The sequence below is a fragment of the Ranitomeya variabilis genome, chromosome 4, assembly GCF_051348905.1.
Source record: "Ranitomeya variabilis isolate aRanVar5 chromosome 4, aRanVar5.hap1, whole genome shotgun sequence".
Lineage (NCBI taxonomy): Eukaryota > Metazoa > Chordata > Amphibia > Anura > Dendrobatidae > Ranitomeya > Ranitomeya variabilis.
This window is the reverse complement of record NC_135235.1, coordinates 227664037-227678296: the sequence shown is the minus strand read 5'-3', so window position 1 is coordinate 227678296 and position 14260 is coordinate 227664037. Positions and strand designations below refer to the sequence as shown.

Sequence of the window (14260 nt, the reverse complement as noted above, 5' to 3'; positions counted from 1 at the left end):
TGGAGTTTGTTGAAGAGATGATTACCTAGCTGAGAGAAATGGAAGATGAGGCTAATTTTAAAAGTACACATAGCAACCGAATGCTACGCTTACTAAAAACTTGGGCAGCACTTTGCTTTCTGAGTTGCCCTTAAAATGTCATGGCTGATGATGTCATAAGAGGCTGCTAGGTTACACAAGTAACTCAGTGTTGATTTGCACAAAAGGAACTGATCGTAGGAGAATGATCACAATTCTGGCGCCTGAGCCTTGACAAACGAATAACAGTGGTGAAAAAAGGTAAATATTCTGTAGTAACCTGGAGTTGGATTTTTTCCAGTGCATTTGTAGCCTCTTTTCTAAATAAGTTTAACATTTTATTTTAAACTTATTTTTAAGTTTATTTTCATAACAATTAAGAATCCATTTTAGTTCAAGATACATTTTCTCATAAAAAAAAAAGTTTCTGGCAGGTTTATTTTAACCTATTTACAGACATTTGCACAGTAACTCGTCTTAGAAACCATACCTGATCTTTCTCTTTCATGGCTTCACCATTTTGCTTTTACATTTGTCCGTAATTGTTCTAGACTAGGCATATCTATTGGAATTTAAAAACTCTAACAATCATGTCACATTCAATATTCTTTTTAATTAGCAAGTAACATTTCATAAAAAACCCAGAAACAATGATTTATTTGGTTAAAATATATTTATTAGCTTAGGCGTTGGATTTATATCTATAGTAAAGGTACAGCAATGGGATAAAATTTGATCCCATTTAACATTTATTTATGATATGCAATACTTTGCTCACCTGCCAATGCAGATTAGGTTCATAGCTGAAAAATAATGCATTTTTTTTTATTCGGTGCCCTAAACCTTAGTAGTTCTTCTTTATCATGTCTAGAAAACTAATCCAGCACTATTATTATAATATGCCTTGACTTGCTAATCAATGTATTTTCAAACTTCGACCAAGGAAGTGATGGTATGCTGTCAACTACCATGGGCCCTTCTGACCTTTTCTCTTTTCTCTCTTTCCAGAAGTTGTGCAGGTGCTACAATTCTGAGTAGATTGTGTTGTAGCTGCAGGTAAATTTGTTGGACCCTTTATTAGTGTTGTTCCTGGGAATCAAAAGGTTCAAACCTACTTTACCAATATATCGGCATGTCCTAATGATGGATCATCATTTTCTAAGATGGAAGCGACTTCTATATACTTAGAAGGTACACCCTCATACTAGAGGCAAAATCTACCATTTTTTAGGATAAAAATGTCTTTATTTACATAATTATTATTAAGTTGTAAGTGTAAAAATCTATGAGAATTTTTTTTGGATTACAGCAGTGGTCCCCAACCTTTTTTATACCTTGAGAGCCACATTCTGTTTTGAGATATGGTTACGAGCCACAATCTTTGCGAAGACATCATAAAAGATATATCCACAAATTTTGAAATTGTCTGGATCTGTGTGCAGCTCTTTCTGATTGCTCACATAGTGGACATTAGTTTGGCCTTTAAATTGGACCAGAATACTGCATTATGTGATTTTTTTGCACAGCACAAAGGCTATAATTTGCAGAAAATAAGTTTGAATGCAGTCTTAAATATTAAGATCCATCGGGAGTTGTTGGACTGACCGTTAGACTCCTGATCCAAATTCAAAAGCCTCATATACATATACAGGGTGGGCCATTTATATGGATACACCTGGGTGGGCCATTTACAAAGTTGCATCCAAAATGGCCAACTACAAAATGGCCGCCATGGTCACCACCCATCTTGAAAAGTTTTCCCCCTCCCATATACCAATGTGCCACAAACAGGAAGTTGATATCACCAACCATTCCCATTTTATTTAGCTGTATCCATATACATAACCCACCCAGGTGTATCCATATACATGGCCCACCCTATACCAGACTGTTATGCTCAGGTCAGGAGACAGGCAGGTAGCCATTAAATGGCGGTTTCAGACTGTGATATATAGATGACTCAATGAGGTCTTTGATTGAATTCAGCCATCTGTGTTTTACAGTCCGAGCATAAAGTAACTATGGGTCACACGAATTTAAGAGCCCCATAGAGATATACAGTCTCCCAACTATGAAAGATAAGAAACAGGGAAACATACTGAATTATTTTATGCTAAGTCAGTAACCTAACCTCACCCTCAACATCCTTTATATTCTCCCACACTGAAGTATTTCTCCTAGTAAAGTCCGTTTGTATTCCCACAGAATATGGCACCTTTTTATGGTCCCCACAGTGCCCCTATACAGTAGGATGCCCCCCACACAGTATGATGCTCCTCCAAACATAGTATGATGTCCCCACATTGTACACAAAGCTCTGCTACATCAACGCACATGAACCTTATATGTGTCCTCCTCTTCGTATTCGCTGTTATCGGATTTCTCCTCCACTGTTGAGTCTGTGCAAAGACTGAATATCCTGCCAGGACCTTTAGATCAAGTGTAAACTTCATGTGTCAACAACAACAAAACATTCACATTGCAGTTTTTTCATTCAAGGCTCAAAGCTCAAAAGGGTCCTAGCTGGATCTCCAGTCTCAGCATAGACTGAATGGTGAAGGTGGGATCTGATGGCTCCCTGCTCCACCGTTATATTCAGCAGTATCAGTGTCCTGAGATGACAGACAAAGCTGATGTCGAGACATAGCCCACACTTCCCAAATTCAGGACAGTCCCTCTGGAACAGGGATGGTTGGGAGGAGTGCTTCATATACGAGTCTATCATGTTTGGTGAGAAGACCTGTTGCCGGTCGGTGCTTTGTAGTCTGCACTCAGACTGTGATACATGGACATCTGAATTCCACCTCACCAATATGACCTACATCAATTACACCCCAGTATGTGATGCACATATAATTATAGAATTTCTCCCAAAGAAGTTACATACAAATATTAATATCCCCCATCAGATCACTAATTCTTAGGTCTCCTATTCTTAAAGGGGTTATCCACTGTTAGTAAAGTGGTCCGAAAAGTGTGTAAAGTGCATAATATAACAAACTCATTAGATACTTGTCCTACTAGGGTCCAATGCTAGCTTCTGCTGCAGTCCTTGATTATGATGAGGATGTCACGTCAACAATGCATGTCACTGCTGTAACCAGTCACCGAGCTCAGCATCTCATGCTGTCATCCTAAGCACAAGCACTGAGCTCAGTGACTGATCAGTAACACTGGAAGCAGTCGCTAGACCCTGGGGGGACGAGTACCTGAAGAGTTTGTTATATTATGTACTTTTCACAATTTGGGGTCCATTTTACAGAACATGGACATCCCCTTTAATATAATGGGGTTGAGGACTGTTCATCATAGTATAGTGGCCACGTGTGCTGCTTATCCAGACACAGGAGGAGGGACATACATTGGCTTTCTGAACTGATAGGGTGGTTGGGGGAAATCTGTGCTAGTAATGGCTCCTCATGGGCAGTGACTTTTAATCAACCACGTTAGTTGTACAGACAGTCTGCGGGTCTGAACAGGCAGGTAATAGCACTTCATCAGCCATGGAGACAGTACTTGTATGTTCTGCCATGAGCTCTCTTCTGTGACTGCTTGTGTCCCCTCATTGCTATGTAATGCAGAGTGCACAGTGTTCATCAGGGGGCAGAACAGCCAAACGTCAACATGGATGATGTCACCAGCCTTAAGCTCTTCATGGCTCGTCCTCCTCCTCTTCATCCAACTCTTTCCTGTCTGCCTCAAGATTAACGTGATGAGGAAGCCATCAGTCTTGAGCCACAAAGTAGGGGCCCGCGATTGACATGTGGCTAGCGAGCTACAGGTTGGGGAACCCTTGAGTAGAGCATGTGCAAATATCCATCTCAATGCTTAAAGCTAAATTCAAGTCTTATAATCAATGCAACATAACATACATAAATGCCCCATACATACAAAGCCATAGCTTGTATCATTGTGGATACATTTCAGAGACTAAATATCAAGGATTAACATGACAATTTCCAAAAGAGCCAGAGAGAGATAATGCCCGGGAGCAGACTGGCTTGTAAGGGGATACCACTGTTTGAACAGGTGTTTTCGAGATAAACGGTCATCTTGCCCAGATTCCACACTTGCCGAGCAGGCTCACACATCTCTTTGGTAGAACACCCTTGTACGACTGTTGAGGAAGGAACATCTCCTACAGAACATTGAGTAACAGTGATATAAATAAAAAAATCCCAAAATATTACAGGAAAAAGAAAAAAGTAGAACAAGAACATATGAAAAAAAGGGTGCAATCAACTTCACGGTCTTGGTTGACAGGCCTGTTGTGATTATGTCATGTCTACAACATGTGACATTTCTAGCCAATCACTGGGTTCTTTTACAAAAGAGAAGAATGCTGAGCCCAGTGATTGGCTGTAGTGATCATGTTGTATACAGGCTCTGTACAGGAAACTGCCTAACAGAAAAAAATATAAGATAACAGGGGACGGTCATGCTAAAAGACCTGTTTACGTTACATTTAAGAATTAGCCCTGCCCCTGAGGAACTGTTTGATACGCCATTTAACCCTTGCAACACTTTTGGCATTTCAAAGTGTAAAGAGAACCTTTTAAAGAGAAGTCTTTTTCATATTAAAGCTTTATAGTGACACCCAGTAGAGATATCTAAGCTAAAGTAGTATTATTGACAAAACACCCACATATTGTATAAGAAGAGTTCTAACTATCATTACTCACATTAAATTAAAAAAAACTTTGAAAATGCAGCCACTAAGGTGATTAATTGATCTCCCTAAGCCTACTCCTGGCTTTTGCCAAATAGTTGAAGGAATCTGACACCAAATTTTCCAGGGTTTTGCCAGTATATCAGAGAGCAACATAATGTAGCAAAGAGAGCCTGATTCCAATGGTGTATCACTTAGTTTACTGGGTGCAATAGATGTAACACAATCAAACAAGTTATGTGGACATTGTCTATTGACAGTGAGCCGCTTGTCAAAATAAGGGGCGTGGTCGGACTAGGGCTCTTGTGCACTGTAGTCCAGTCAGTGGTAATTTCCTAGTAATAAAACCTTCATTGTATGGAAACAACAGCCCACAGCCTAATATGTGACACATCCCTGAAATCTGTGTCTCAGCTGCTATATTGTGCTGTCCTCAGATTACTTAGCAAAAACTTGCGTTAAAAGTCCCTTTAATTTGCCGGTAATGCTTTAATTTACATCAAAAATATTAAGAAGCTATTAATTTATATACTGCATATATATTTTTACCTGTTATAGTAGTGAGCTGATTTATACACACATTCTCATTTCCAACACAGTCGGTGATCAGGTCACTGTTGCAAGACTTAGAGTTTGGAGCAAAACATGTTTTACACATTACGCCATTTTTTTCATTTGAGTCTGTAGGCACTTAAGATGAAAAAAAACAAAACAATAATTAGGATTAAAATAAAACAAACAACAAAAAGACAACCCATAGAAAAGCAAGGTGTTAAAAAAAGTAAGACTGCTTCATAGTAACTATGTATCATAAAAATATTAATTATTTTTAAATAGTTTGATTATAAAAGTAACCTTTAGCATTTCCTGGTGCTTCTTTAAATCTTGTATAATAGTGTTTTTTTAACAATCCTGGCAATGCATGAACACCGATAGGCCAAGCACCAGCAACAGTTAATATGGACCATAGTGGAGTAAATATTTTGTTCAGATTTGTCTTTGTAGTGGACAACCAAATTAATTGGGTCACACTATGTTCCCAGAAGGTATTAGCCCAGCTCGCATCATGTACAATTATCTTAGATAATTTGATTAGAGGTTTACAGTGTTGGACAAAGAAGCTGTTCAGGAGTCCATGAGATGTGAGGATGGTATTATAAAATCATTATCCAAACTTTTTGTGAATGGGTAACTTACGGACAGGATTAGCAGGCATACAATCATTGGTCTTACAGCAGCTTGTCCCAGCCTTTATTCTACCATTGGGGAGGCTAATACTCCCAGTTTTCGAGCACAAATTGCTTTGTCCACATTGGCGGATGTACATTTTCGATATTTCCATTCCACCTACAAATAAATAGACATCTATTTAGTTTTTGGCATCAAGGGCATCCCTGAGCTACTCTAGTAAAAGATAATGTAAGGTACAGAGCGGTTGTAGAAGAGTATCTAGTTGACTCGTTGAGTTAATGGAAATTCGTTGTTGGGATGATGGAGTTTGGTGAATTTGAGTTGATGAATTAGTAGACCTGAGCAGGTAGGTGGGTTTGCAAACTTTTAGTGTTGCATTGGCTGGTGGGCTTGTGTGATTTGATTGAGTTAAGTTGATGAATTGGTGTAGTTTGACGGAGTTTGGTTGGTTGGTGGCATTAGGTGGAGTTGAGTTGGTTGGTGGAATTAGGTGGAGTTGAGTTGATTGGTGGCATTAGGTGGAGTTGAGTTGGTTGGTGGAATTAGGTGGAGTTGAGTTGGTTGGTGAGTGGTTGGAGTTGAGTTGGTTGGTGACAATAGGTGGAGTTGAGTTGGTTGGTGGCATTAGGTGGAGTTGAGTTGGTTGGTGGGTGATTGGAGTTGAGCAGGTTGGTAAATTTTTGCAGTAGATGTGTTTGCTGGTAGGTTGGTATCATTTAGCGGAGTAATCGCTCTTTCAGATGTCCATGATAATCGGTTTGATGTCGGATCGTAATGCACCAGACTGGCCACAGATCTCCTGAATCAAATGTGACAGTTTCATATATTCCTACGATGCTTTCATGCTTGGGTCAGGAGATGTCCTCCCAGTTCATGCATTGCAATCCAACATAGGACCGATTATCAAAATCATCTCAAAGAGCACTTAAGATTGTAAGTTGGTGTAGTTTGGTGTAGTTGAGTGGGCTGGATGAGTTTGGTGTAGTTGGGTTGGTTGGAGGAGTTTGGTGTAGTTGAGTTGGTTGGAGGAGTTTGGTGTAGTTGAGTTGGTTGGAGGAGTTTGGTATAGTTGAGTTGGTTGGAGGAGTTTTGTGTAGTTGAGTTCATTGGAGGAGTTTTGTGTAGTTGAGTTGGTTGGAGGAGTTTGGTGAAGTTGAGTTGGTTGGAGGAGTTTGGTGTAGTTGAGTTGGTTGGAGGAGTTTTGTGTAGTTGAGTTGGTTGGAGGAGTTTGGTGAAGTTGAGTTAGTTGGAGGAGTTTGGTGTAGTTGAGTTGGTTGGAGGAGTTTGGTGAAGTTGAGTTGCTGAGTTGGTTTAATTCATTGGATTTGTGTCTGTTGGTAAAGTTTGGTGGCAGGGCCGGCGTCAGCACCCGGCGCACCCGGGCAAGTGCCAGGGCCCTGGCGAGACAGGGGGGCCCACTCACGCTGGGATACTGCTGCGCACACACACTGTTCAGCAGGGCCGCCGTCAGGGCATTACTGCCCTTACTGACGTATGGGGCCCAATGAACAGAGGGGAACCGCATCGGTCAGGTCCCATCCTGACCTCATGGACCCGCCATTAACTTCTCCCTCACTATTCCCCTCAGCCGGGGGAGCGCACTCAGTGCACGGAATGAGTGCATGGTGTGGCAGGGGAGCGGGAAAGGAAGAGGAACAGCCCCTGGGAGAGAGGAGAGCTGGGCTGCGAACTGGTGCTGTGTCCGCAGCTAGCTCCGGGATGTTCCTCATCCAACAGTGGCCAGTCTATGGATGCCCAGCCGTGCACTATGGCGGCGGCGGAAGTCACCGGGAGCAGCAGCTGCAACGGTAGCAGCGACACCTCCAGCACTGGCGAGGAGAGGATCATGAGGCGCATCTTCCAAACCTGTGATGGGGACGGTGACGGCTATATCAGCAGGTATAAGGGGGGGGCGCGCATCTTTCCACCTTACTCCTGAATAGTTGGCTGCAGGGGGCACTTATTCCCCTGTGAGTGCAGGAGGCCTGCCTGAGAGCCCTTTTGCCCACTGCTGATGCCACCCTCCGGGCCCTGGGGGCACAGGGGCTCCACTCATTCTGCCCTGGTACAGCACCTGTCCCCCCTGCCCCTGTGCTGCCCACCTTTCCTGGGTACAGCAGGGGGAATCTGCTGGCAGGGTCAGTCCTCAGGGCGATGCTCCTATTGCCCTGAGAAGAGGAGTTATTTCTAGAAATTCCTGACATTTGTACCCATGTACTTAGAACAGTTTATGAAGAGCAGCACTGGCACATGAGACATCTCAGGATGTGACATACGGGCCCAGTCTTATAGGATTTATGGGAGATATGACACATCAGAAGCTACTTTCACACTTCTCCGTCGGTACGGGCCCGTCGCAATGCATCGGGTCGACGTACCGACGGACGCTGTGAATAACTGCAAGACGTGGGCAGCGGATGCAGTTTTACAAGGCATCCGCTGCCCATTCTGTGCTGTCGAAAATGGCGGATGCGACGCACAAAAAAATGTTACATGGAACTTTTTTGTGCCGACGGTCCGCCAAAACACGACGCATCCTTCGCACGATGGATGCGACGTGTGGCAATCCGTCGCAATGCGTCGCTAATGCAAGTCTATGGAGAAAAAACGCATCCTGCAGGCAACTTTGCAGGATGCGTTTTTCTCCAAAACGACGCATTGCGACGTACGTCACACGACGCTACTGTGAAAGTAGCCTTAGTTTACCTAAGGCCATGTTCACACTGAGGTGTAAGTGCATTAGAATCTGAAGCAAAAAATCTGTGGCTGACCCTGTGGTGCTCGCTGTGGGGTCTGCGTCTGGAATATCCCATCCCATTGTGTACAGCCAACCACTGCAGTGTCACATGACATGTCACAGGTTAAAAAAAAAAATCCACTGGAATGACCAGCAGCGCAGATTACCCACTGGAGATTTGGGGGAGATTTGTGGTTAGTTCATATGAAAATCTGCTCTGCGGAGACTAACTCTAAGGTTGGCTCATACTTAGGTGTTTTTTCTCAGCTTTTGCAGTAGAAAATCTTTAAAAAAAAAACACCAGTAGTAAAACACTGCCAAAAACCCTCTGTGTGAACATGTCCTACAAGAGGAAAAACAATGTTTTTCAAGAAAAAACTCTTGCGGATTTACCTGCATGATTAGAACACAGCGTTTTGGATGCAGCGAAAATACTCTGTGTCCAAAACATTGCTATATCCTGATCGTGGGGACATAGCCTAACCTGTGGATTAACCCCATATCTGCCTACTAATAGCGTTTGGGGACATGACAAGTTCCCTCTATTGAGTATATCTGTGCATCATGAATTGTGGTATGTGTTAAAGGGGGGGCCCACTGAGACTCTTTCGCCCGGGGCCCTCAAAAACCTGGAGCCGACCCTGTTTGGTGGAGTTGAATTTATGCACTGATGGAAAGTTTGGTGGAGTTAAGTTTATAGGTGGGTTGGTAAAGTTTTAGTGGAGTTTAGTTTCTTAGTGGGCTGTTGGCATTTGGAACAGTTAAGATGGTGAATTGGTGAAGTTTAATTCAGCTGACAGGGAGAAATTAGTCTGCACTCATGCTAGATCAACAAAAGGTGCGAGTGTAACGGACACTAAGTCCCAAGTAATAGTAATGAGAAAATACACCGCACTCACGGATGGAATATATTGCAAACAATCATATAACAATTTATTAGTGTATATACACATCAAAGACAGCAGTGCAAATATATGTAGTAGGAAGCGTATACACAAGTTGACGTTTCGAACCCCACCGGGTTCTTAATCATATAACGCTGTGAAAAAAGTGGGGAAATATAAGCACGTAAATAACAACAAATCATAAACAATAAGAAAACATTTTAACAAGGCAAAAAATATACACAAAGAGGCACAGAGCCCAAAGGAAGTTGCCCCAAACCAAAATAAAGTAAAGGTTCCTACCAGTTCCAATAAGGAAGGGTGAAAATTCACCAGTAGTGTTAAATAATCACCAAAAACAGACCAAAATCACCATAGAAACACAATGGAGTGAGTAAAGGGAGGTCAGGATTACCTTACAATGACCTGTAGTAAGGAGAGTATGTAGAGATCCCAGCCGGGATAGGGTATTGCACTGAGTAGATATGCTGTGGGGAATTGTGTGATAATTAGAAAACTGCTGAACATGGAGGTAGATTGGATTAGTATGTAATAGGTACCTAGTAAAAATGTGGAGAATCCACTTGCAGGCTAGCTGCCGCTAGGAAATAAAGCCTGGGGACAAAATATACGTCATGAGCGATCCTAGTAGCAAATAGGGCCTCGGGTGGCCAGAAAATGCATCTCAGGGGTGCATTACCTTTGGCTTGCGAAGTGAAGAGCGGCGCTCCCGCGCCCTGCTGTGCTGCACTAGTAGGGGGTAATGACCGGGTTTAAATAGAGATATGAGAGCGGTGGCGCCGACCGGAAGTAGCTGTGGCGAAACCGGAAGTGATGTAGCGTTACCTAGTAGGTACACCTAGTACATGTGGGTGTAACTATGGACGCTATGAAAGAGCTATGTGTTCATTAGAACACAGGGCGCCTGCGCAGTAGTGGCCAGAGTGGCAATCACCAGGGGCTGTGTGCAGTATCCTTTATAACCCAGCGGATGGAGGCAGCAGAACAAAAGCTGTGTAATGTTGCATAATGAATGGGTTCACTGTCAAGACCATATATACAATGCAAAAAAACATGGTAATAAATGCAAAAAGTAGTGAGAGACAAATGTTAATAAATTTTGGAAGACCAATGGGTGGATACTAGATAAAAATTGAGAAGTCACAGAATGCACTAAGTAAAAAATAGGAAAATAATAAATATAAATAAAAATAAAAATAAAAATAAAAATAAATATAAATAAAAATAAAATATAAAATAAAAAATAAAAAATAAAAAATAAAAATTTTTTAATAAAATAAATCAGAATAGAAAAATAAATGCTGAAAAATGGTATTAAATACAATCATGTGGCCTGGACCCATGCAAGGTGATGTCGAAAATAACAGGAAAAATAATAATGAATATGATAAGATGAAAATGATAAAAATAAAAATAAATATAAATGTAAATAAAAATAAAAATCAAGATAAAAAATAAGAAGTAAAAAATAAAAAATAAATAAAAATAAAAATAAAAATAAAAAATGGCGATAATGGAAACCAAGTCACGACATAGACTCACCAGCAGGGTATCCAGGTCCTGGATACCCTGCTGGTGAGTCTATGTCGTGACTTGGTTTCCATTATCGCCATTTTTTATTTTTATTTTTATTTTTATTTTTATTTATTTTTTATTTTTTATTTTTTACTTCTTATTTTTTATTTTGTATTTTTATTTTTATTTTTATTATTATGATTATCATTATTTCTATTTCTATTTACATTTATCTTTGATTTTTATTTATTTTTTATCTTGATTTTTATTTTTATTTACATTTATATTTATTTTTATTTTTATCATTTTCATCTTATCATATTCATTATTATTTTTCCTGTTATTTTCGACATCACCTTGCATGGGTCCAGGCCACATGATTGTATTTAATACCATTTTTCAGCATTTATTTTTCTATTCTGATTTATTTTATTAAAAAAATTTTATTTTTTATTTTTTATTTTTTATTTTATATTTTATTTTTATTTATTTTTATTTTTATTTTTATTTTTATTTATATTTATTATTTTCCTATTTTTTACTTAGTGCATTCTGTGACTTCTCAATTTTTATCTAGTATCCACCCATTGGTCTTCCAAAATTTATTAACATTTGTCTCTCACTACTTTTTGCATTTATTACCATGTTTTTTTGCATTGTATATATGGTCTTGACAGTGAACCCATTCATTATGCAACATTACACAGCTTTTGTTCTGCTGCCTCCATCCGCTGGGTTATAAAGGATACTGCACACAGCCCCTGGTGATTGCCACTCTGGCCACTACTGCGCAGGCGCCCTGTGTTCTAATGAACACATAGCTCTTTCATAGCGTCCATAGTTACACCCACATGTACTAGGTGTACCTACTAGGTAACGCTACATCACTTCCGGTTTCGCCACAGCTACTTCCGGTCGGCGCCACCGCTCTCATATCTCTATTTAAACCCGGTCATTACCCCCTACTAGTGCAGCACAGCAGGGCGCGGGAGCGCCGCTCTTCACTTCGCAAGCCAAAGGTAATGCACCCCTGAGATGCATTTTCTGGCCACCCGAGGCCCTATTTGCTACTAGGATCGCTCATGACGTATATTTTGTCCCCAGGCTTTATTTCCTAGCGGCAGCTAGCCTGCAAGTGGATTCTCCACATTTTTACTAGGTACCTATTACATACTAATCCAATCTACCTCCATGTTCAGCAGTTTTCTAATTATCACACAATTCCCCACAGCATATCTACTCAGTGCAATACCCTATCCCGGCTGGGATCTCTACATACTCTCCTTACTACAGGTCATTGTAAGGTAATCCTGACCTCCCTTTACTCACTCCATTGTGTTTCTATGGTGATTTTGGTCTGTTTTTGGTGATTATTTAACACTACTGGTGAATTTTCACCCTTCCTTATTGGAACTGGTAGGAACCTTTACTTTATTTTGGTTTGGGGCAACTTCCTTTGGGCTCTGTGCCTCTTTGTGTATATTTTTTGCCTTGTTAAAATGTTTTCTTATTGTTTATGATTTGTTGTTATTTACGTGCTTATATTTCCCCACTTTTTTCACAGCGTTATATGATTAAGAACCCGGTGGGGTTCGAAACGTCAACTTGTGTATACGCTTCCTACTACATATATTTGCACTGCTGTCTTTGATGTGTATATACACTAATAAATTGTTATATGATTGTTTGCAATATATTCCATCCGTGAGTGCGGTGTTTAATTCAGCTGAGTCGGTTTATGAAGTTTAATGAAGCTGGTTGGTGGAGTTTGGTGGTGATTAGTCGGTTGGTGGAGTTTGGCAGATTGGTGGGATTATAGAGTTTGGAAACTAAGTAATGGTATCCTAGAGGTTAGGCCAGGTAAAGAAATTGGTGAAAGAAAATTAATAGGTGGAGAAATATCAGTAGAAGATGGTTGGGTGATAAGTCATATGATATCTGATAATTTGGAACAGTCCACAGATGATACCAGACATGGGAAAACTATTTTTACATTGGATCAAGCTTTTTCCTATTGCTTTAACGTAGATTAAAAAAAAGTGTTAAGTTTTACTATTTACATCCTTCAAACTCTAACATGTAAGAAGCTGGTTTAGTGGATGTGGATGCAAATGAGATTCAAGATTGAGAGATATAAAGGTAAAGGTTGTGTTGGTGCACTGCCAGTGACGTTAGTGAGGATGCACTACTTAAAATTAAAATACTAAAATTCAAGCAGCGAATAACGAAGAAGCAATGGGATGAAACTGAAAGGGAGAAGATACAGATTAGATATTAGGAAAAAATTTTGACAATGAGGGTGATCAATGAGTGGAACAGGCGACAATGAGAGGTGGTGAGTAGTGTTGAGTAGTGTTGAGCGATACCTTCCGATACCCGATACCAATACAAGTCAATGGGACACAAATATCGGAAGCTATCCTGGATGGTTCCCAGGGTCTGAAGGAGAGGAAACTCTCCTTCAGGCCCTGGGATCCATATTCATGTAAAAAATAAAGAATAAAAATAAAAAATATGGATATACTCACCCCTCCGACGGACCCTGGCTCTCACCGGTGCAAGCGTCTGACACCGTTCCTAAGAATGCAGTGAGTGAAGGACCTTCGATGACGTCACGGTCACGTGAGCGGTCACATGAGCGGTCATGCGACCAATCACAAGACCGCGACGTCATTGCAGGCCCTACACTCACTGCATTCTTAGGAACGGAGGCTGCCGGTTGCACCGCTGAGGTCCAGGGTCCGTCGGAGGGGTGAGTATATCCATATTTTTTATTTTTATTCTTTATTTTTTACATGAATATGGATCCCAGGGCCTGAAGGAGAGTCTCCTCTCCTCCAGACCCTGGGAACCATACGCACCGCACACGCCTGGGAACTTATAGGAACTTCCGAATCCGATTTCCGATATCACAAAAATATTGGAACTCGGTATCGGAATTCCGATACAGCGAATATCGGCCGATACCTGATATTTGCAGTATCGGAATGCTCAACACTAGTGGTGAGTTCTCCTTCAATGGAAGTCTTCACACAGAGGCTGGACAGAGATCTGTCTGAGATGGTTTAGTGAATCCTGTATTGAGCAGAAGGTTGGACACGATGACCCCGGAGATACCGTTGACCCTAGAGGTCCCTTCCAACTTTAACTTTAACTTTCTATTATACTAGGATAACGTCTATAAAAAAGAGACAAAGCTGTAGCCTGAAAAACTCAGAGAACCTG

General features: G+C 40.9%; 1 protein-coding gene across 1 annotated transcript in view; it reads right to left on the bottom strand.

Moving 5' to 3' along the window:
* Positions 1-679: 679 nt before the first annotated feature.
* LOC143770479 (phospholipase A2 inhibitor and Ly6/PLAUR domain-containing protein-like) overlaps positions 680-14260 on the bottom strand; it is a 29750-nt gene continuing 16169 nt past the window's right edge. The window contains exons 3-5 of the mRNA XM_077260122.1: positions 5885-6034; positions 5237-5377; positions 680-4156 (exon numbers count right to left, since the gene is read on the bottom strand). Of these exons, the coding sequence (XP_077116237.1) occupies positions 3963-4156; positions 5237-5377; positions 5885-6034 (485 nt within the window). The 3' untranslated portion in view covers positions 680-3962. The remainder of the gene's footprint in view (positions 4157-5236; positions 5378-5884; positions 6035-14260) is intronic.